Below are 23,392 nucleotides of genomic sequence, written 5' to 3' on the forward strand. Positions count from 1 at the left end.
CAGCCACGCTGGCCAAACCTCAGCCCTGGCCTCAGCCTCTGCCCTTGCGCTCAGAGAGGGGTGGGGGGCTGGTCCTCTGAGAAGTGGAGGTCCTCACAGCCCCGCCTGGTGTTAATTACAGGCAGCCTGGCTTTGGGAGTCTGTGGGTGCTTGCAGAGTCCTGTGAAAGTGGCATTTCTGTACATTGCATCCTGTTTTCCTGCATTTCCCCTTATTTTTTTCTGAGCCACTTTCTCCTCATCCATAGAAACACCCTTTGATGAAAAAGTCGAGGCTTTGCCACTCCTGGCTTTGTGTCCTGGGCATCACCTCTGGTCTTGGGTCTCACCTCTTCATCTGTAATGTGGAGCAGGCTGTAGAGATGTCGGCGTTTACATGTTACGGCAGACACACAAATGCCCCTTTTCAAGGCTTCGCACCCGGGGTAAAGGGAAGCAGCTTCTGGGGCTGTGGGGTCTGCAGCTACCTGGGCCAGCCCGGCCTCCCCTGGGGCTGTGAGCATCAGTATCTCCTTCCCGAGGGCTGACAGACCGGGGCTTGATATCCACTTGCTGGAAGGGTCCCCTAGAATCCCCCACCCTGTCCACTCTGGGAGCAGTTTGGCTGGCGTACCAACGGCTCCTGGCTCTTTGCCAGCCTTCTGGGGCAGTGACAACAAAACAGTCATGCAGCTAACCATGTTCCAGGCACTGTGCTGAGGATTATCCTGTTTCATTCTCATTGAAGCCCCATTCGTACAGGTGAGGGATTGGGCACAGAGAGGACAAGGGAGTGGCAGAGCAGGAGTTGAGGCTGAGGCTGGGTCAGGGCACTTACTTAAATAGTAGGAGGGCAAGAATGCCTCTTGGGGGCTTCCCAACACTCAGAGTGGCCTGGAGCCCAAGGGACCTGTAAAGAGGGCTGCTAATGGGGAAAATGTGGACCCCATCCTCCTCCTTCTTCCTCTGTCAGGGGTGGATCAGGTCCTGGCCTCTTTCTCCAGGGGGCTACCCTTGGCAAAGTGAGAGCCGGGTCTCTCAATCTCTCTTACGAAATTACTTGAGGGGGAGGGCGAAGGTGGCTTGATCCCTATGTGTGATGACACCAGGATAGCAGATTGCAGCCCAGGGCGCTGGCTTCTGGGGCCTCCTGGCCTCAGGTCCTTGTTAGAAGCCTCAGGGCAAGTTTTCAGAACCCCGAACAAAGGCAGCTACCAGGGTGGAGCCCCACTTTGGAGGGTGTTTTGGCAGCATCCTCTGACCTTCCAGTGTGTCAGGGGTGGTGGGAGGTGTGGGAGTGGGGGGTTGTGTTGTCTAAAGCCGGCTGTGGGGGGCCATGTCATACTTGGCTACTTTCCTGTGTTCATTCTCATAACACATTTCTTGGACTGAGCATTTGAGATCACTCCTCTGTGCTTTCTTGTGCAGCCTCTCTGAGCTGCAACTTGCTTCTCTGGGAAGAGATGGGGTGGAGGAGGTTGGATAATAAATTGTATCTCACCCAGTCATCAGAGTACTGCTCAGGGATTAAAGTCATGAAGTAGATCTCTATCTTCCAACATGCGAAAGTGGCTACAATCAATTATTAAGTGGAAAAAACAAGTGGCACAGTAGAATTTATGGTTTGATCACACTTCAGTAAAATAAATTCATACATATGGTAGTATGTGCATAGAAAAAAGTATCTCGATGTAGACATACCAGTGTGTTAACAGGTTTTCTCTGGAGGTGGGAGGGGATTATGGTTCTGTAACATCAGTGTCCAGAGGCTGTTTGGGGCCCATGTGCTTCCAGTTTCCTGTTCTGGAACACAGTCTGGCTCCCTGGGACTAGGCAGACACCCACCCAGCAAGCCCCAGAGCAGGAGCCCTGGACAATTTCCCCATCCCTCAAAGGGGATGGAGGTTTGAAGGAGATAAGATTCTCAGCACTGGAAGGTGGCACTGGAAGGCACTGGGGGACAGTATGAAGCCCCATTTTACCTGTGAGGGGACTGACCTTTCGGGACAGAAGGAATCAGTGGTATTCTGGCCTCGGGGCGTGGCGGGGGGCGGGGGCGCTTCCACTGCACCTTCCACACCCTCTGGTCTGGTCTTCCTTCCATCACTGGTTAACTGTTGAGATCATGGCTGCAAGTGGATTTGCTCACACCAGCGTTTCTCTCTCAGCTGTCAATGTGATGACCCCGCGTACTAGCAAGGGACTGAAGAATATCCTTTGGTGGAACAGTCCTTAAAATGAAGCTGTCACTTTTCTACAATTAGCAAAATTACTGTACACCTTGGGATAAGCATGAAAAAGAACTTGATGTTTTTAGACACATTAAACTCTCAGTGACCTGCATTAACAGAAATGCTATCTTGGAAGTGATTTACAGGCCTGGTTCTGAGTGGGCTGCACCTGGCACCCGTGTTCTGTGGCACGTTTAGTGGAGCTCTGCACAAAGTGGATGTGGTGATGGTTGGGCCCTGATGTGGGGGAGATGGGGAAATTAGAGACTGGATGGGGCTGGAGACCAGATGGGGAGGACATTGCCTATACAGAGCCCCTCCTGCCCAAGTCACGTCACTCAGAGTCCTTGGTAGTGTGTGTAGCGGTTGAGACCAGTGGCTCAGGGGCCCTGGTCCTGGGTTCAAATCCCTGCCTCCTCCACTCTCTCAGGGCTGTGCCTCAGCTTTCCCATCTGCATAAGGGAGATACTAGCACCCACCTCATAGTGGTGTCAGGAGTTAACCGGCTGGGAACACATAGGATGTAAGCCTTTGCTAACTGGTAAGGAGCTGTGGCTGTTTAATCACCGCAGCTGGAGACAAAGCAGAAAGAAACTGGCCTCCCGTGGGCGCGGCGGGGGTCGCCCTGACTCCCTTGGTCGCCACCCTGAGCTCGAGTTCGTTGCATTCCGCCCCTGACTCTGTCTCCCTCGGTTCCAGGTGGCCCGGTCCGTGGAGCCGGCCGCAGGATGCTCCCGGCGTGTGGATGACCCGCCGCCCAGCCCCGCACGGCCCAGGCCCGGATGCCGCGCCCTGGTCTCCTGACCCGGGGACCCCGCCCGTCGCGGGACTGAGCTTCCCGAGCCCGCCGAGCGAGCAGCGACGGCGCAGGGACCCCGGGGAAGGGGCTCGGCGCCGGCGGGAAACATTTTCCCCCAGCGGCTCGGCAAGATGACCAGCCTGTTCCGCCGGAGCAGTGGCGGCGGCGGCGGCGGCGGCTCGGCCGGGGCGCGCGGGGCCGGGGGCAGCGCGGCGGCCTCGCAGGAGCTCAACAACAGCCGGCCCGCCCGCCAGGTGCGCCGCCTCGAGTTCAACCAGGCCATGGACGACTTCAAGACCATGTTCCCCAACATGGATTACGACATCATCGAGTGCGTGCTGCGCGCCAACAGCGGCGCCGTGGACGCCACCATCGACCAGCTGCTGCAGATGAACCTGGAGGCGGGTGGTGGCAGCGTCTACGAGGACAGTTCGGACTCGGAGGACAGCATCCCCCCGGAGGTAGGGGCGCGGCCCCGATAATTCCCCGGGGCACCAACAACTGTTTGAACCTCTTAGAGGACTTGGGTTATACTCCTGTCTGGGTGCTACCTAGCAAGCAGCCTTATTTCTCCTAGGGAAACGGTACCGAAGTCAGCCCGTGACCTTATTTTATGGGCAAAAATCATGCAGTCACTCAACAAACGCTGAGCTGTGCCAGGCACAGTACTAGACCCTGGGTCAGGAGTCATCAGAATCAAGGAGCTTGTTGGAAATGTAGACACATGGGCTCCACCCCGACATGCTGAATCCCACTTCCAGGCTGCAGCTGTCTGGTTCCACTGGAACCTCCAGGTATCCACTCTGGCCCAGTCAGAGTTTCTGCCCTCACAGAGCTCATGGTCCAGTGGGGACGAGAAGCAGGTGTCAGGCCATGGCAGCCCAGACGGGTGAGTGCTAGGACGGGAGAAATGGAAGCAGCAGAGAGGAAGGAAGCTTCCCAGAGGACGAGTGAAGAGTGCAGGAAAGGTGTGCGTGCAGAGGGAACAGCTTGTGCAAAGGCTCAGAGGTGAAATAGAGCAGGAGTTGTTAGGGAACTGGCAGCAGGACCTTCTGTCAGGATCCTAGAGTGAGCAGAGAGCAGGAGGCCTTGTGGCTGAGAAAGAGTGGCGTGTGTTCTAGAGTGTGCGGAGCCACGGAAGAGGGGTGAGTTCAGACTTGTGAGTTCAGTTGCTCTGACCGAGGTGTGAGGGATACCCTCGCAGTTGTTTCCTTTCTCCAGGGAGGTGGCTGGAGGCGGAGGAACCACCACCCTGCATCCAGGCCTATCTGCTGGGTGTGGTCAGGCCTCCTTGGTCCCTCCAAGAGGTCAGTACCCCCCTGGGCCCCCAGTCTCAGCAGGACCTGCAGTGCTGGGTATAGAGGGGGCACCCAGAGCCTTTCAGTGAGAGGGTCACTGCCTGCAGGGGCACCTGGGACAGCAGCCATGGTCAGGACAGAAGGACCCAGCAGATCGGATTCAGCGCTGCTCTTCACTGAGTCCAGCTTGGGCCAGGCATCGTCCTACATGCTTTTAGATGTATCATCTCATCGAATCTTCATAAACTTTGTGAGGTGGCGTTGTTACTACCCCCGTTTACAGTGAGAAACGTACACGCAGATGTGGCCTCAGAGTCCCCAACACAGCCCTGCAGGTGGCCATTCTCCATTAATCAGAGGCATCCTGCAAGGCAAAGCCCACTTGCTCTTCCTCCTGCAGGGGTGCCGCCTGGGAGTTCTCTCTCCCGGTGGAGGAGAAGCTCTGGGAGGAATGACATGTGGCTCATCCCTGTGTCACCCGCAGCACCCAGGACAGTCACTGCACATAGCAGGCACTTGGGGATGTTTGTTGAATGAATAAATGTTGCTGCTGTTTTTGCACAGCTTTCTTTAGTCTCTTTCCCTGGGAGAGCACTCTTTGGCTCTGCCTCGATTAGCCAACGGAGGGAGTTTTGGAAAAAACAGATCTTCTTTGTGAAAAGGTGTGTGTGTGTGTGTTTGCAGATACATCCTTTAAGTGTGAGCTGGGAGGAAAGTTCTCTGCAAACACTGACCCCTTCCACAGTCTCATTTGTTCTGGCAGGTAGGATCATATTTCCTGCTTTGTTCGTGACAGCCACAGCCCTGTGACCCTCCGCAAAGCTTTCCTGATGCCCTAGATACGCCTGCACTGTGTGTGCTTCTGTTTTTCTAAAAATCTTGCTTTCCAGATTAAACCCTGTCTCAGCACCCCTCCTTGGCTGTTTCCCCAGCCCCCCATCTTTGGAGCTCTGGGCCTGTCGGCAGGCCATTCCTGAGCCAGCAGAAAGTGCTGCAGAAAATTTATGAGTAGCAGCTGGGATGACAATAACTGCTGACTGGAAAAAGCCCCCTCTCCGGGGTCTGATGGATGGTGGGCTTGCCCGAGGGGTATCCTTGCCACAGAGAAATATGTCCTGTCAGGTAAATGGCCCAGACCTTGGCCCCCAGAGCACCTGGCAGGCATCCATCACCCACACGGAGTTAAGCCAGGAGGCCACAGAACCAAAAACTTCAGCACCTTCAGAGCCAGAACAACCTCACTGTGGCTGGTGGGCTTGGGGGAGGGGTTGAGGGAGGCCAGAAGCATGGCTGGGGTTACTTCTCCCCGGAGACTGTAGGGATCAGCCTTTCCCGAGTGTGCCTGGCCTGCTGTCTGCCTCCTTGGCGTTTCCTCACTCTGCTCCAGGAGCCTCTGATGAACGTCTGGTTCCTGCAGCCCCAGGAGGCTGTGCTGAGGAGCAGGAGTGGCTGAGAGGCGGGGACGCCCCCCTGTGCAGCTGTGGTGGCCTGGTCTCTCTGAGCCTGAAGGGTGACTGCTACAGGCCACAGTCAGAGGAACCCCAAGCGGCTTCCTTCAGGGAACAGTTCCTACCGAGCTCTGCCCTCCTCACCCATTTCACTCAGACCAGCTTCCGTGTGGACCCGCCAGGCCAGCCACCGAGGGGAAGGGGTTTGGCCTACAGGCTCCGGCTTGGAACCCTCTCCCTTAGGACAGTTGTGTGCCGGGTACCAGAGGTTGTGCCGTTGTGTGTCCGTGAACAGGACTGGAGTTTACAGTGTTCTCTCTCTCTCTGTTTTTCTCGTGGAAATTTGGGGTTAGGAGAGCGGTGGCCCGAAAAGCAGCTATGTTCTTCTTTTTCTGCAAAAGCATCTGTTTAAATACTTTCCGCCTCAAGGGAAAGAACGTTAGTGCATTCCAGAGCAGGAGGCCTCCTTGGGTCAGGCTGGCTGTGTGTGTACAGAGCGGGGCAGTGTGTGTGTTGGTGGTATAATGGTGAGCATAGCTGCCTTCCAAAGTGTGGCAGTGTGTGTGTGCGCACATGTGCGCACGCGTATGCCTACATGTGCGTGCTCACTCACCCCCCTGCCCACCCGCCATGGTGTCCCTTTGAGACTGGGTGCCTGGGGGTGGCTGGGCTCAGGCACACATGTGCAGAGGCATCTTAGCCGTGATTTCTGCCAGCTCACTTGGGGTTCAAATTTTGGGCCAGTTGACAACCTCCAAGCTCTTCCCATGTTCTTTGGTCTTGGAGGAGATGGGCACAGAGCTAGGGAGGAGAGGAGGGGGGTGGGGGTTGTGTGATCCGGGCTCTCCAGGTTGATGGCTTCCTCCTGCTCCAGACTCCTCTGTGGAAGGGTTCAGGTCAGTCCATATGGCAGGAATCCTGGCCTTTGCCCAGCCTTTGGCCTCTCCTGCCGCTTTCTCTGGCTCCTGGGTGAGGCGAAGCGTCCAGGAGGAAGAGCCTGGGCCCTCCCTTTGTTGCTCTCTGCCCTGAGAATCCAACCTGGGTGTGCAGGCATTGCATCTGAAGGAGGGACTCTTGCTATAGAGTCCCTTCCATGTCCAAGTTAAAGACTCAGTTCTACAGACCAATCACAAGTACGGAAGTTAAGACTGTGATTAAAAATCTCCGAACAAACAAAAGCCCAGGGCCAGATGGATTCACAGGCAAATTCTATCAAACATTTAGAGAAGAGCTAACACCTATCCTTCTCAAACTCTTCCAAAATATAGCAGAAGGAGGAACACTCCCAAACTCATTCTACGAGGCCACCATCATCCTGATACCAACACCAGGCAAAGATGTCACAAAAAAAGAAAATTACAGACCAATATCACTGATGAATATAGACGCAAAAATCCTCAACAAAATACTAGCTAACAGAATCCAACAGCACATTAAAAAGATCATACACCATGATCAAGTGGGGTTTATCCCTGGAATGCAAGGATTCTTCAATATATGCAAATCAATCAATGTGATCCATCACATCAACAAATTGAAGGATAAAAACCATATGATCATCTCAATAGACGCAGAAAAAGCTTTTAAGAAAATTCAACATCCGTTTATGATAAAAACTCCAGAAAATGGGCATAGAAGGAAATTAACATAATAAAAGCCATATGTGAGAAACCAAAAGCCAACATCATTCTAAATGGTGAAAAACTGAAAGAATTCTAAGAACAGGAACAAGACAAAGGTGCCCACTCTCACCATTATTATTCAACTTAGTTTTGGAAGTTTTAGCCACAGCAATCAGAGAAGAAAATGAAATAAAAGGAATCCAAATTGGAAAAGAAGATGTAAAATTGTCACTTTTTGCAGATGACATGATATTATACATAGAAAACCCTAAAGACTCTACCAGAAAACTGCTAGCACTAATAGAAGAATTTAGTAAAGTAGCAGGATACAAAATTAATGTGCAGAAATCTCTTGCATTCCTATACACTAACAACGAAAGAGCAGAAAGAGAAATTAAGGAAACTCTCCTATTTACTATTGCAACAAAAAGAGTAAAATACCTAGGAATAAACCTGCCTAAGGAGGCAAAAGACCTGTATACAGAAAACTATAAGACTGATGAAAGAAATCAAAGATGATACAAACAGATGGAGAGACATACCATGTTCCTGGATTGGAAGAATCAACATTGTGACAATGACTATCCTACCCAAAGCAATTTACAGATTCAATGCAATCCCTATCCAATTACCAGTGGCATTTTTCACAGAACTAGAACAAGAAATCTTACGGTTTGTATGGAAACGCACAAGACCCTGAATAGCCAAAGCAATCTTGAGAAGGAAAGATGGGGTTGGTAGAATTAGGCTTCCTGACTTCAAACGATACTACAAGGCCACAGTGATCAAGACAGTATGGTACTGGCACAAAAACAGAAAGGAAGATCAATGGAACAGAATAGGGAACTCAGAGCTAAACCCACACACATATGGGCACATTATCTTTGACAAAAGAGGCAAAACTATACAATGGAAAAAAGACAGTCTCTTCAATAAGTGGAGCTGGGAAAATTGCACAGCTACATGTAAAAGAATGAAAATAGAACACTTCCTAACACCATACACACAAAAAAAACTCAAAATGGATTGAAGATCTAAATATAAGGCCACGCACTATAAAACTCCTAGAGGAAAACATAGGCAGAACACTCTAGGACATCCATCAAAGCAAGATACTTTTGGACCCACCTCCTAGAATCATGGAAATAAAATCAAGAATAAACAAATGGGACCTAATGAAACTTAAAAGCTTTTGCACAGTGAAAGAAACCATAAACAAGACAAGAAGACAACCCTCAGAATGGGAGAAAATACTTGCCAACGAAGCCACTGACAAAGGATTAATCTCCAAAATATATAAGCAGCTCATGCAGCTTAATACCAAAAAAGCAAATAACCCAATCCACAAATGGGCGCAAGACCTACATAGACATTTCTCCAAAGAAGACATGCAGATGGCCAACAAACACATGAAAAGATGCTCAACATCACTAATCATTAGTGAAATGCAAGTCAAAGCCACAATGAGGTATCACCGCACACCGATCAGAATGGCCATCATCACAAAATCTGGAAACCACAAATGTTGGAGAGGATGTGGAGAAAAGGGAACTCTCCTGCGCTGTTGGTGGGAATGTAAGTTGATACAGCCACTATGGAAAACAGTTTGGAGGTTCCTTAAAAAACTAAAAATGGAACTACCATATGATCCAGTAATCCCACTCCTGGGCATATACCCAGAGAAAACCATAATCCAGAAAGAAACATGCACCGTAATGTTCATTGCAGCACTGTTTACAGTAGCCAGGACGTGGAAGCAACCTAAATGCCCATCAACAGATGAATGGATAAAGAAGATGTGGCACATATATACAACAGAATATTACTCAGCCATAAAAAGGAATGAAATTGAGCTATATGTAATGAGGTGGATAGACCTAGAGACTGTCATACAGAGCAAAGTAAGCCAGGAAGAGAAAAACAAATACCGTCTGCTAACTCATATATATAGAATCTAAAAAAATAGTACTGATGAACCCAGTGACAGGTTAAGAATAAAGATGCGGATTCAGAGAATGGACTGGAAGACACGGGGTTGGGGGGGGCCAAAGGGGAAGCTGGGACGACATGAGAGAGTAGTGTAGACAAATATACACTACCAACTGTAAAATAGATAGCTAGTGGGAAGTTGCTGTATAAGAAAGGGAGATCAACTCGATGATGGGTGATGCCTTAGAGGGCCAGGACAGGGAGGGTGGGAGGGAGCTGCAGGAAGGAGAGGATATGGGGATATATGTATAAATACAGCTGATTCACTTTAGTGTACCTCAAAAACTGGTACAAGAGTGTAAAGCAATTATATTCCAATAAAGAGGTTAGAAAAAAAAATCAATAAAGACTCAGTTCTAGAAACAGTGTGTGGCTTTTGACATGTTGATCAGCCAGCCCGGGCCTCAGTTTCCTCATCTGTGAAATGGGGGTTATGATCCATAGCCTACTTTGCCAAGTTGTTTGAACTTCAGGTGAGATAATCATTGTGGAAGTACTTTGAGAGAAAGTAGGAATGACGTTAAAGTTATTTATCAACAGTAACACACGGACAGAAGAGTCCAGGAGTCCCACATGTGCGGCTCAGGGAAGTTTCATCAGCACCCGGATCCAGAATCATCAACAGAGCCTGGAATCCCCCTCCTGCCCCTTCCCAGCCTTCCCTACCCCCAGAGGTCACACTGCTCCAACTGCACTGCCTGTGAATTTGTTTTGCCTGGTTTTGAGCCTTACTTGGATGGCTCCTGCTGCTCTGAGCATTCCTCCAGGGACATGTGCTTTCCCGTCTGCTGTGTGTGTTGGAATCGTGGGCTCAGAGGTAGCCCGTGTGCTGAGTGTTAGTACAGGAAGCCAAACAGTTTTTCACAGCAGTCGTATCACTTTACACTCCCACCAGCAGCAGCAGAGTTCCCTTACTATACATCCTCGCCCACACTTGATTTCATCTAAATGTTATTTAAGTTCAAGGAAGGATGTTAATATTTCTTTCTTTGTCGTCTCTTATACAGATTTTGGAAAGGACCTTGGAACCGGATAGCTCCGACGAGGAGCCCCCGCCTGTGTACTCCCCGCCAGCCTATCACATGCATGTGTTTGACAGGCCTTACCCTCTGGCTCCCCCCACTCCACCTCCCCGGTAAGAATCCATCTCCTGTCAGAGCACAAGCCAATGGGGAAGGGGATCAGGCGTTGGGATTGAGTACAAACACAACGGGAAACTTGGCTGGACCGCTCAGTATACTGTTCCACCAAGAACAGGCTTCTATGGCAGCAAGAGGCATTTGAGCTAGATATCAAGGAGAACCTTCAAACTGCAAGGATTGCAAGAGCAGGCATCCGCTAAATTCCTACTCTCGGCTAGGTGCTATGCTGAGCACCAGACAGGACACAGAGTTAAACAAGACTCAGCCTTTGCTTTCTGGGAGTTTACAGTCAGGGAGGTGCGGAGTGAGGGTACCAAGCACACGGAATGGGTAGTGACACTTCCCCTCCTGAGCCCGGGCAGGCGTTACTAACTGATCACTGTGCTCTTTCCTGCCAAGTGGAGACAGAACCTCAGAATTCTTCTCAAAACAGCACTCGCAGGCAGTCGTCAGTAGCGGATGGAATGGATATCTATTTGCTATCCCTGTTCTAGGATTGTTGTGGGGATTTTTAAGCAATGGGAGCAAGTAAGTCTCTTTTTCTGGGGTAATTCGATAATTGGAAGCAGAAGAGTAGACTGTTAGGTCCCTGGAGACGTCTTCCAGATCAGGGACTCTGTAATTTGGAAGTTTAAAATGAAGCTGGTTGCCAGCCAGGTCCCCTGGGTCTCTGAAGTGCTTGTTTTTCTGGGCTCTGTGTTTGAGGTGGGCTCTCGGAGCCCAGGTGCCTCTTTGTCCTAGGGCTGCTGGTCCTGAGAATGACTCAGGCATGGGATGGGGGTGGGGGGAGAGCACAAGATGGGACAGGGGACTTGTTCCAGTGGATCTTCCCTTCTGGGGATCTTGGGAGTCCCAGACAGGGGTAGTGGATCACAGTGGACTCTGTGATCATACAGGTATAGATAATAATAACAGCTACCATTTACTTAGTGCCCTTCAAATGCCTGAAACTGACACGGTTCTTTACCTACACCATCGCATTCAAACCATCTAAAAACTTGTGAGGTAGGCACTGCTGTCATCCCCATTTTACAGATGAGGAAACTAAGCCTCAGAAAGGTTTCATAATTTCCCTAAGACGACAGAGCTGGGATTTGAACCCAGGTCATTCTGACTCCAAAGCCAACAAACGTACTTCCCTGCTGTATCCTGTCATCCCCCTAATGAGAAAAACCTCCGTTGACTGAAGCTGATAGAGGCCTAGAAAGTTATGGGGGGAGGAGGAAGCATTGTTTGGAGTCAGGGACAGGAGCAGAGCTGAGGTCCTTCACCACAAGTGATACCAGGAGGCTGTACGGGGACAAGGCGGGGGTAAGCAGATAGGTCTGGGTGAGGTTTTGGCAGGACTTGCAGCCCAGGATGGGTCGTGATGCCCAGGGCTAAATGATTTTCCTTTGACATTTTTTTTCAATATCCCAAGATGCTTTTGCAAAAAGTTCAGTTTCTATTAGGCAGAGTAGTTCTACCTGTTTTTCAGAAGGGAAAGTGGAGCCCATGAGAGACAGAATCCCCTTATAAACCTGGCATAGATATCCTAGCCACACCCTCCCTCCCCTCCTCTGGGTATGATGGGCTAAAATAGGGCAGGGGTAGTGTAGCCCAGTGATGGGAGCCCCAGTTGGGGGCAAAGTGACCTCAGCACTAGACGAAGCCTCAGGAGGTCTTGCTCACACCCTGGGACTTTGGACAAGTTGCTGGCCTTGCCTGAGGTTCAGAGGCCTGACCCGGAAATGTAGGCTTTGCTGAGTTGGGGTGGATACAGGGAAGAGAACTTAGCTGTGGAGTCAGATAGAGGCAGTGTTCTCCCGACCTCCCCCTCGTTTAGCTGCCTAACTTCTGGTTCTTTCTTTTTCTCTCTTTCTTTCTTTCTTTCTTTCTTTCTTTCTTTCTTTCTTTCTTTCTTTCTTTCTTTCTTTCGCTGCGTTGGGTCTTTGTTGCTGCACGTAGGCTTTCTCTAGTTGTGGTGAGCGGGGGCTACTCTTCATTGTGGTGTGCAGGCTTCTCAGTGTGGTGGCTTCTCTTGTTGCAGAGCACGGGCTCTAGGCATGCAGGCTTCAGTAGTTGCAGCACATGGGCTTAGTAGTTGTGGCTTGAGGGCTCTAGAGCACAGGCTCAGTAGTTGTGGTGCATAGACTTAGTTGCTCCACAGCATGTGGGATCTTCCCGGACCAGGGCTCAAACCTGTGTCCCCTGCATTAGCAGGCAGACTCTTAGCCACTGTGCCACCTAGGGAGTCCCCAGGTTAGTGTTTTAAGAATCTCCCTCTGGCTGCCAGGGGCAATCAGATTTGAGTGGGGGTTTGGGGGCAGGTATGGCCTGGCTGCCTTCTGCCACCTGCAGTCACTGGGGTGCCTTTGAGACCAAAGATGCAGCAGGGTGTGGGAGCTGGCCCTGCTGGGGCACAGAGAGGCGGGGCAATCCCAAAGGAGCACGCCTGGAATGCCAGGGTCCCCGGGCCCAGGCTGTACCAGGAGGATCCTGTGTTGTCCTGTGTGTCCCAGGACAGGCCTGACCCCACCTGGGCCTCAGTGTCTGGTCTTAACCAAAATCTTGCCTGGAAGGCTTATGCTGAAATCCTTCTGGGCGCTGATATTCCCTGGGCAAGCCTGGGGGTCTGATGGGGAATGAAGTTCTAGTTCAGGGGTCCAGAGACAGAGCTCTGGGCCAGGAGTGCCTCCCCAGCCTTCTCTCTCCTTCCCCTCCGCCAGCCTGTCCTTTCCTGAATGAAAGATGGGCTCTGAAGCCCAGAGGCACCCCTCCTCACAGGCCACCTGCTGTTCTGTCGTTGAAATTACAGCCTTGGAAGTTTTTTATTTGCCTCTCAGCTCATTTCTGACATTCCTTTCTGACCACAGTGGAGTTGCCTGGGCCTCCTGTGCTCAGGGCCCCCTGGCTCTGGCTCTCGCAGCTGTGGGCTGACCTCATCTCAGCCGGTGCCAGGGCAAGGGGCTGGGCCTGCTCCTCGCCCAGGACCGCGGGCGCAGCAGCACGGGCCACTCAGCCTCCCGCTCCTTGCTCCCCGCCCCCCGCCCCCCCCCCCCCCCCCCCGGGTTCTCAGTAACGAATGGCTAGAGGGGTCCAACTGCACCTCTGGGGATCTCACTCCACAGCTTTCCTGGGCGGCTCTGGGTGTGGCTGAATTGGGGTGGGCACGCACGTCCCAGATGAAGACCCTGAAGCCGGAGGAAGGGTGCCAGGGTCGATCAAAGGAGGTCCTCTGAGTCCCTGAGTCCCTGGGGGATGGGGCATCCACTGCCCTGACGCTCTGGCCCTTGGAGAAAAATGAAGCCGCCAGCAGTGACAGGAGGCGAGGCGTGACGGAGGAGACGTGCCCAGGAATCGGCTGTGATGCAGGCTCTTCTCTGGACCGTTCCCGCATCTGTACAGCGAGAGGGGCCCGGGGTTCCCTGGCTCCCACCACGCACTTAGCAGTTTGGTATCCTGTCTGCTGCCACCCCCACCCTTCCCCCTCACCGCCAGGCCACCCGCCCAAAATAGAAAAGGAAAGGAAGTTGTTTCCATAGTCAGTGGCAGCCCGGAAAAGCTCCCCTCCAGTGAGGGGGCGGGCGGGATTCCTGGCGCTGGAGACCAAATCAAAGCCAGGCCCCAGAGAGAGCGGCCCCACCGGCCCCGGCCCTCGGCTGCCTCCTCTGTGTGTCATTTCCCTGATTCAGCAGAACACGTGTCCTGCGGTTGCCACGCCGCAGGCTGCCGGGGGAGCTGTGGGGAGCTCCTGGCTGGGCCCCAGGCCGCCCTCACGCCAGGATGGCAGGGCGGGAGGCTGGGGGTCAGGGAGGGCGCGTGCCTCGGCCTCCTTCCCCTCCTCCCCGCCTCGGTGTTGGCCTCTGCCCTGGCCCAGGAGAGCAGCTCCCGTGCGCCACTTGGAACAAGGACCCTTCCAATCCCACATCTCCACGTGCCTTTTCAGCACGTTGTTTAAGACAGCTGCACGAGGGGTCCCACGCGCCTGGGAAGGGAGGCAGCAGTTTGCGGATGAGGAACCTGAGCCCCAGAGGAGAGGGGTCTCACCCAGGACCACCTGGCTGGCTTGCAGCTGCCCCGGAACTGGAGCCTGGATCCGCTTACCCCCCAGGGCTCCGTGTCCCTCGACCCCAGCAAACCACCGGGCTGGGCTGGGCTGCTGGCAGCTCTGTGTCTGTTCACTCAGAGCATACCTGTCCCCCAGCAGCCAGGAGCTCGCGTCGTGCTAGGTGCTGGGGACAGAAGCATGAGGGCCAGACCCGCGCATCCAGGTCTAAATCCACGCTGCCCCACACGAGCGCCAGGAACTCAGAACTCTCCAGGCCCAGAGACCTGGAAGGCACTGAGCGGCTGGAGGCAGTGAACATCCGGTACAGCAGGAGCCCGGGCCCAGAGGCTGGGGGTCAGCCGAGGCCTGGTTGAGAAGGGGAGCTGGAGGGCTGCGCCTTTGTGCCGGAGGCGGTGGAGGCCACGACGGGAGGCTTTGGAGCGGGAGTGCCCATCGGGGCAGGGTCCCGGTGAGAAGGGCTGAGACACCTGTGTTTGGGCCTGACTTTTCCCTCCGCGTGTCACCTCTCACCCTCCAGCATCAACGTGCTGAGCTCCGCGCCCCCTGCCAGCCAGAGGCGCTATCGGAACTGGAACCCCCCACTGCTAGGCAACCTTCCCGAAGACTTTCTCCGCATCCTGCCCCAGCAGCTGGACCGCATACAGGTAATGGGGGACCCCCGGCCCCTGGCCTGTGCAGCGGCTCTGCTGGCCCCCCCTGTTCATACTAGCCAGTGTCACTCCCTCCTGTTGGAGGCCAGGCTGAGCTATTTCTGCTGCCCTGCATGTGTAGGGAAAGATCGCGAACCAAAAGCCTCATTTCCTGTCTGGGCCTTGAGGTTTCCTCTTCCACCCAGGAAGGGGACAGCCCTGAGGATGCCCTCTGGCTGCGGCTATCACCCTAGGATGGAGGGAGGTGGGCGGGCGTGGTCAACAGCAGAGGACCAGAGCCCCTTCCTTCCATCTCTCGGGAAAGGTCCAGGGAGCCTCTCCGCAGCGGCTGGCCCTTGCGAGAGTTCTCCTCTGAGACAGCTGGTGCAGGGAGAGCTTTGAGTTTGGGGACCCTGAGCCGTTGGCAGATCACTCTTCAGGACTATTCAGGTTTTGATGGAGGAAAGGGAGGGTGCAAGGGGTGCGTGTGATGGGGAGGAAGGTAACTTTTCAGCCCTCGCTGCTTCCTCAGTGGAGAGGGCACTGGCCTGTGAAGTTGGGTAGGAGGTGCCGGCGGTGGGATGCAGCCACAGCATCCTGGGAAGAGTGTGTGGATGTTTGTGCAGCACGCACCCTTGTGAGTAGGCGTCCACGTGCTCGCTCCCCTCCTCAGGCTAACTCCGGGGGCTCCAAGCCTGCGAGTGTAGAGGGAGGCCTGCCCGCCACGGCCGGGCCCGGGCCCGGGCCCCGGGACCAGGAGAGCCGCTGGAAGCAGTACCTGGAGGACGAGAGGATTGCGCTCTTCCTGCAGAATGAGGAGTTCATGAAGGAGCTGCAGCGCAACCGCGACTTCCTCCTTGCCCTGGAAAGAGGTGGTGCCTGGGGGCGGGGGAGTGATGTTGGCTTTAGCCTTGGGGCTCAGGAGAGGCACTGAGCTGGAGGGCAGGGTGGCCTCTGTGCGGCTGAGTTATTCTGGTGGGAGCCCCAGAATTCTGCCAAAAGGGACCTGAGTCACTAGCCACCCCTTTCACCACCCCACCTGGGGCACAGAAGGAGAGAGGGGTGCCCTCTTAGCGGTGCCCTTTTTTGCCCCTCCCCCACCCCGGCACATCTACTCTGTGCCAGGCAGTGGCTTCAGCACAGTGTGTCTGGGGCTCCAGGGATAGAGTGATTGGGTCTGTGGGTGCCAGACTGGGTGCCTCCCTGAGCAGAGGATGTCAGAGCAGGGGCTCTTGAGTCTTTTGGGGGTTTGAGTTGTCCCTGGGCCAAGGACCCTATTTCTCCCACCCTGGCTGCCTTCCCCCTTCAGGGTGGGAGTGTTTGGGGTGGGGTACAGTGAGGGGGCTGTGGGAGAGGTTGTGTGTGTGTGTGTGTGTGTCTGTGTGTGTGTGTGTGTCTGTGTCTGACAGCATGCTTTGAGGGAGGAAGCACGGTGTGCAGGGAAAAGTCTGGCCTGAGACAGAGGAGGTCCAAGGCTGGTCCCAGCTCTGCAGCAAAGGTGCTGGGGGTCTCGGGGCCTTTCCTTATATTTGTTTTTATTTTTTTAATATAAATTTATTTATTTATTTATTGGCTGTGCTGGGTCTTCGTTGCTGCACATGGGCTTTCTCTAGTTGCAGCAAGCAGGGGCTACTCTTCATTGTGGTGCGCGGGCTTCTCAGTGCCGTGGCTTCTCTTGTTGCAGAGCATGGACTCTAGGCATGTGGGCTTCAGTAGTTGTAGCACACGGGCTCAATAGTTGTGGCTCACGGGCTCTAGAACACAGGCTCAGTAGTTGTGGCACACGGGCTTAGTTGCTCCGCGGCACGTGGGATTTTCCTGGACCAGGGCTCGAACCGGCGTCCCCTGCATTGGCAGGCAGATTCTTAACCACTGCGCCACCTTCTAGGAAGTCCTGGGACCTTTGCTTTTAAATGAAGGGCTGGACTATCTGATATCTCAGTGTCCTTCTAATTTTGACATTCTAACACTCCAGGTGGTTGTCAGGGCAGTGGGTTCGATATCTTTGAGAGTTCTGGTCCTTTGAGAGCCCATAGGTGTCGTCTGTGTACATATTTCGTGGGTGCATGTGTGGGATGCTGGGGGTTTGGCCTCCAACAACCTCCTGTATCTCAGTGCAGGCCGCCCCTGGGTGGGAGCTGACTTCCCTGACCAGAATGTGGTCCTTTTCCAGATCGACTGAAATACGAGTCCCAGAAATCTACATCCAGCAGCGGGGCCTTGGGAAATGAATTTGACTTTCCTTCTCCCGTCCCAGGTAACCTTGCCTTCCTGAGAGAGAGGCCTGGAGGGTGTAGGGGCTGACACCCAGCTGTGCTTTGCATATTTAGAGTTTGGGGATAGCGGGTGGAGGGGAGGGTTCTGCCCCTCCAGCATCCTCACCGAGAAGCGAGATGGCCCCTGCACTCAGCGGCCTGGGTTCTTACCAACCCAGCAGCTGGAGCCACACCCAGGATCCGCCCACAGGCTGGCTGAACTCCTTAGAGGTGCCTGGAGCAGGGGCAAGCAGGGGACACACCACACCATGTGGTGTCCCAGAGGGTGTTGAGGGTGGGGTGTGGAGGGACTCAGAGACTGGGTCACTGCCCCTGGGGGCGCTTACGGGAGATGCATCCCAGAAACACATAGGACGAACCAGCAAAGCTGAGGACACACCTGCTAATTATGGCAAAAACATGTAAGGGGGGAAGGGCAGGATCAACCTGGGAAGAGTTCACCCGTTGATTCATTCATTCAGTAGCTGGGGAGTATCTGCCACGGGCCAGGCCCTGCCCTAGTGTTGGAGGAAGAGAATTAGAGGCTTCATGGACAAGGTGGTGAGAAGCAAGAGTCGCCTGCGTGGCTGCAGGAGGGCCAGGGGTGGACAGCAGGCTGCTGGGCTGCATGCACGGGGGTCGAGCTGGAGCTGGGGACACCCGAAGGCCCCGGCTCCACACTTGATCTCTGGGCTCTGCTTGTGCGTGTGCGTCGTGGCCCCTGGTCCGCCAGTGCCCGCCACACACACACAGGCTGCCCGCCTCCGAGAAAGAATCTGCAGCTTTTGCCCGAAACAGATCTTACATCGTGTGGTAGAGTGGGGGAGGGGAGCAGAAGGATGGGGAGCTTGGCCGGTCCCAGCCTGAAGAGAGAGAACCCTGTGGACCTGATTCATAAGCCACAGGCTGGGAGCTTAGGCCCCACCAGATGTGTCTCTGGGGCTTTAACGGCAGCCTCTTGTCCTTGATCCCGAATTAACCGTGGACACTGGGACCGCTGAGATGGATCAGAATGACTCACAGGGACTTAGCAGGCAAGGTGACTCGGGATTAGCATGGGGCCCTTAGAAGGGCAGCGAGGGACCCAAGTGGGTGCTGAGCGGGCGGGGAGACGCTGGGTGGCCGGCTGGGCTCTGACTTTGGGACCAGCCGCGTGCTCGTTCCTACTCGTGGTCTAACCAGTCCGAAACTCTGTGTCTGGAGGAGTCAGGGAGAGGCAGGCCCTGGTAGGAAGGAGAAGGGAGTCCCCACAGTGGGTGCCTACTCAGTGCCCCAGCCACCTCCTGTTGCCGCCTGAATTCTCATGCGTCAGGCGGGCTGACCACGTGCTGGTGAATGTTTAACAGCCTGTCGGGGTGCAGGGGAAGCGCCAGTGCTTAGCATCTGGTAGCTTCCATGGTGTAAACACTCCCATCACGGCTGATTTCAAGCTACCAAAGGGCCTTCCTGGAACGCGGGTGGTCAGAGGGGCGGAGGGTTGGGAGCCCGCGGGGAGCCGGCCCTCCGCGCACAGAGCAGAAAAGGGGAACGTGAGGCTTGGGCGGGGAAAGAAACGCTCCTTGAACCCCCGTGTCCTCCTTGCTTTAAGCTCCCTCCTGGTTAGGGAAGACGCCTGCTCTTTGCTCCTTTCCTCAAGTGGAAGGGTGGGGCTGAGCCCCCGTCCTGTGGGGACAGCCCGGCCCCCACCCTGGGCCTCGGGCAGCCGCTGGCCCTCAGAGGTGTCTTCCCCCTTCCAGGAACCAGCGACGCCAGCCCCGCTGTGTCTGAAGATGCCTTATTCAGGGACAAGCTGAAACACATGGGAAAGTGTGAGTCCAGCCCACGCCCCTCCCCAGCTCTTCTAAGACGGGCCTGTGACCTCCCGGGAGGGAGGGAGGGCGCCACCTGGAATTGTAGCGCAGCGGACTCCTGGTGAACCGAAGTGACATTTTAATCACGGGCTGGCTCCCTCAGCTTTCCTGCCTCACTTCCCTGTGCAGCTGAGTCTGGATACAAATTAAGTTTTAAATCCTCTTGAGCCAGCTGTCTGCAGAAAAATAATAATATACTGGACGTACCCTCCCACCCCACCCCATTGTAGAGTTCACATTCTCTGCGGCTTGAGGGGGCTCGACTGGGTGGGACTGAGTGGGGAGGTCCGAGCTCAGTCCACTTTCTGTGGGTGGGAGGGCTGCCGGGTCAGTGGCCCCTTCCCGCAAAGTCCTGCCAGCCGGGTCTCGCCTTCCCATCCCCCGCCCCTCCCTGCAGACGCACAGCCGTGCGTGAATGAGGCTGCCATCCTTTCAGGCTCCATTTCAGGGAAAATCTCAGATTAGTCATGGAAATCCCAGAACCAGCCCTGGAGGTGCAGAGGGGAGACGGGGAGGTGGCAGGAAGGAAAGCCAAGATGCGTAGCTGTCTGTCACAGCTGGGGAAGAAGGAATACCCAGATCTCGGCTGCTGGCTGCGGTCCCTGGCTGGGCTCTCAGCGGCCTGTGCTGCTGCCCCCGCAGGCCGACCCGAGATGGCAGCCTCACTCGGCCCGGGCACCAGCCTGATCCCGTCTGCGACTGCTGTCACCTCTTCCCCTCCCCCACCAGCCTGCCCACCTGCCCCAGTCCTGGGGGGCGGCTACCTGCTGCTGTGGCTGCCGGCTCACAGGTCTCTCTGCCCCCAGCCACCCGGAGGAAGCTGTTCGAACTGGCCAGGGCCTTCTCGGAGAAGACCAAGATGAGGAAGTCCAAGAGGAAACACTTGTTGAAGCATCAGTCGTATCCTTTCCAGCCTGGCACTGGGTGGCGGCGGTGGACGCTGAGGGCGCCGGAAGCCCAGGCTGGCCTCCCTGAGGCTGCACCCCCCCCAGGAGTGGGGCTGGGCCCCGTGACCCTCCCCTCTGCGCCATGGGCCCTGCTGCCAGCCTGCCTCCGCCCTGTCTCTTGGCGCCCATCTTGACCCGTACCGCCAGGCATGGGAGCAGGCCAGTGCAGGCCCACTGTAGGCTCTGAAGTTGTCCACTACGTTTTAGCTTTTTGTCTGGCGTCGTCTGCCTCTTGGGAGAAAACTTGGTTCCTCCACTGAAATCAGCAAACCTTTCCCTAACTTCTTAAGTTGGATTGATCCACAGATGTTTCCACCTCCTCATTTCACGCGTGTTGGCCCTGGCTTCTCACGCTTAGTTCCTCCAGTAAAAATACGGTTTTCCACAATTTTACCCAGATTCCTATCCATGCTTGTTAGACAGGGCCCAGGATGTTAGAAGCTGAGCAGCCAAAGGAGAACAGGGAGAAAGTTCCTTCTCTGTCCCCAGAGATGGGAGCTAGGTGAGAGAGTCAGAGCCTGGCTGCTCGGCTGACCCCAAGAAAAGGAGCCTGCAGGAGGTATTGGGGAGTTTGGGGGGATAAGGCTGGTGTGGGGGAGGCCTCCTGGGCTTGGGGCAGGGGGTAGGAGGCCAGGGCCAGGGAAGGGGAGAACCGGGAGCACTGCGGCCGTGCCCAGCCATCCCTGGGACAGTTTTCCTGAATGGCCCGGCAGGCTGGGGGCTGCGGCGTCAACGGCCAACCTCCTGGATGACGTGGAGGGCCACGCTTGTGGTGAGGCGGGAGGGCAAGGAAGCTGGGGCTCTGAGTTGCCTGTGACGGGTGGTCCTCTAAGAGGGGGGCCTGGGTGTTTCACAGGTGAACCCCACCTGCCAGGGAGGGGACAGCCAACCTGGGGGACACATCAGGGTTGGTGAGCAGATGACCCAAGGAAATAGGTCCCCTCACTTGGTCCGTATTGCCTCTCCCTTCCTTCCACTCCTGCGAGGGGGACCGGCCCCTTTTCCCTGGTGGAGGGGGTGTGCTCTGGGTCAAGATCTCCACTTAGATCTTTATCTGGAGCACAAAGTGCCGGGTGCTGCTTTCTGGGGAATATTCTCTGGGGTGTGAGGGGACAGACAGACCCACCCACAGGGAGGGGCCTCCCCTTGAGAACCTAGCACTGGGCCGTTTTCGTCTCTGGGGCCCAGAGGCCTTTCAGTGTTCATTCAGTCCCTCCCGAAGGCATGGGGGCCAGAAGACACTGCCTCAGACCTTCCCAGGCTCACAGCTGAGCCCCGATCCTCATGCCTCAGAGCAGAGGAGCCCTCTGATGGTCAGGGGACATCCAGAAACAAGGGCTAGAAGGGCCCTGGAGGTCCTCTGGACAGTCCAACGTCCCCATCTCATTTGATAGATGAGGAAACAGGGAAGAACTTGTCCAAGGTCTCAGAGCTCATCGATAGAGACAGAGCAGCACCCAGGAGTCCGAACCCTGCACTGTGCCCTGCTGCCTCTCACCAGACCCCCGGGGATCGGCGTGTGTCCCAGCAAACAAGAGTGGAGAGAGTTGGTCAGCTGTCTTGCCCAGCCTGGGGGACGTGCCTGAGTGAAGCCCCGCAGGGTAGAGGGTGAGGTACTTTCTTCTGCTTTTCAGACGAAGACTTCCGGGGAAGGCGACAGGAGGTGCCCAAGGTGGAGGAAGCACTCAGGGAAGGACAGTAAGAGGTAAGGCCTGGAGGCGCACCTGCCCCACCCCCAGCTGTCTGCCCTGTGATCCAGGGGCACCAGGCTCAGGCAACTAGATGGTGCAGGTCCGCGTTTTCTCCCCTCGTTGTTGTGGCAGGGGACGTGGGCTTCTGCGTGGGAGCTAGTGTTTTGCATTATTTATTCATTTGACAAAAGATAATCACACCTGCCTGTGGCAGATGCTAGGAGCAGGAAAAGAAAAATCAGCTTTGACCTTGAGTAATTTATAGTACGGTTGAGAAGAGAGGCCAGGATGCACACAGCACACTGAGAACAATTTAAGAAAAACTGAGATGGCCTCACCCCGGCCATGTCCACACAGGGACTCTCCTGTCGCCTGCTTGGGGTTTGGTGGGCGAGAAGACAAGGGAACGGCCCCTCTCAAGGCAGCTCTGTTTCTGGCTGGAGGCCTGGGCCTCCAGGCTGCTTTTCCTCTTCTTTTCTTGGTGCATCCCTGGGGAAGAGATAGGTAATATTAACACCTCCTCCAGGGCTCCATGGAACTGTCCCTCTTCCAGCCCCTCTCCCATCAGGAAGCTGCCTGCCCACCCTGTGCCCCTACCACTGTCCTGGTTCCAGTGATCAGCCACTTACAGGGCTTTCTCGAGCTCACGGTGTGGCAGGTATGGCCCTGTTTCAGGCCATGGAGAAATACTTGCTACCCTCAGGGTAGCTGTAGCGGAGGGGAGAAACCAGGGTGCGGAGGACAGAGCCAGGAACAGTACAGGTGCCCTCTCCCCTCAGCCTGGGCGGCTGGCCTCCATGTCACCTCTGTTTGACTCACCGCCCTCCACCAGGCCCTTCTGAGGCTCTCCTCACCCACGTTGCTGCACCCACACTTCCCATGTATCCGGAATGCTGAAATAAAGCCAGACAGGGGAAGGACCCCCCTCCTACACAGTGTCGCTGCCACCTTCTTCCCACTGGTCCCCAGGGGAAACGTGCCAGCCCAAAGCCACCCCTTTCAGGAGCTTGCTCATCATTTATTTCTCTCCTGAGTCTTCCAGCTTTTCCCTTTCCCGCTCCTTCCTCAAGTCTACATCCTCTTCCTCCCCATCTTAAAAATCAAGAGACCTCAGTGTTTTCCATCAGCACCCAATTTGCAGAAACGTGGCATCCTCCTTCACCCGTTGCCGGCTGGCCGCCCTTCCTCCCACCCCCAGACTGACTCAGGGTTACCTGCCAGGTCCGGGGCCTTTTCCTGTTCTGCATCATCTGGTGCTGTCTTCTGCATGCAGTGCCCGTCGTCTCCCCTTGGCTCCTGTGGCCCCAGGAATCCTGGGTCCCCTTCCTCTCTGCCGTTGATTCTGTGTGCACTTTTGGGCTCCCATTGCTCCTCAGTCCCAGCTCCCCTCTTAGCTCCGCCTCACTCTTCTAAGTCTCCCTACTCCCCACTCTCCCTAGCCTTTGTGCCACCAGCCTCTTTT

At 55.1% G+C, this 23,392-nt stretch overlaps 1 protein-coding gene across 4 annotated transcripts in view; it reads left to right on the forward strand.

Moving 5' to 3' along the window:
- The window catches only part of CUEDC1 (CUE domain containing 1), a 79,741-nt gene that overhangs the window by 54,061 nt on the left and 2,288 nt on the right, over positions 1–23,392 (forward strand). For 3 of the 4 annotated variants that reach the window (XM_057716396.1, XM_057716398.1, XM_057716399.1), the window contains 10 exons: positions 2,909–3,469; positions 10,373–10,500; positions 15,076–15,202; positions 15,861–16,059; positions 17,361–17,444; positions 19,179–19,250; positions 20,099–20,192; positions 20,953–21,011; positions 21,634–21,789; positions 21,874–21,944. In XM_057716396.1, the coding sequence (XP_057572379.1) occupies positions 3,140–3,469; positions 10,373–10,500; positions 15,076–15,202; positions 15,861–16,059; positions 17,361–17,444; positions 19,179–19,250; positions 20,099–20,192; positions 20,953–21,011; positions 21,634–21,789; positions 21,874–21,941 (1,317 nt within the window). In that variant the 5' untranslated portion in view covers positions 2,909–3,139 and the 3' untranslated portion in view covers positions 21,942–21,944. The remainder of the gene's footprint in view (positions 1–2,908; positions 3,470–10,372; positions 10,501–15,075; positions 15,203–15,860; positions 16,060–17,360; positions 17,445–19,178; positions 19,251–20,098; positions 20,193–20,952; positions 21,012–21,633; positions 21,790–21,873; positions 21,945–23,392) is intronic. The other variant, XM_057716400.1, reaches the window with a different exon arrangement.

The sequence above is a fragment of the Hippopotamus amphibius genome, chromosome 17 (genome assembly GCF_030028045.1).
Source record: "Hippopotamus amphibius kiboko isolate mHipAmp2 chromosome 17, mHipAmp2.hap2, whole genome shotgun sequence".
In the NCBI taxonomy this organism is placed as follows: domain Eukaryota; kingdom Metazoa; phylum Chordata; class Mammalia; order Artiodactyla; family Hippopotamidae; genus Hippopotamus; species Hippopotamus amphibius.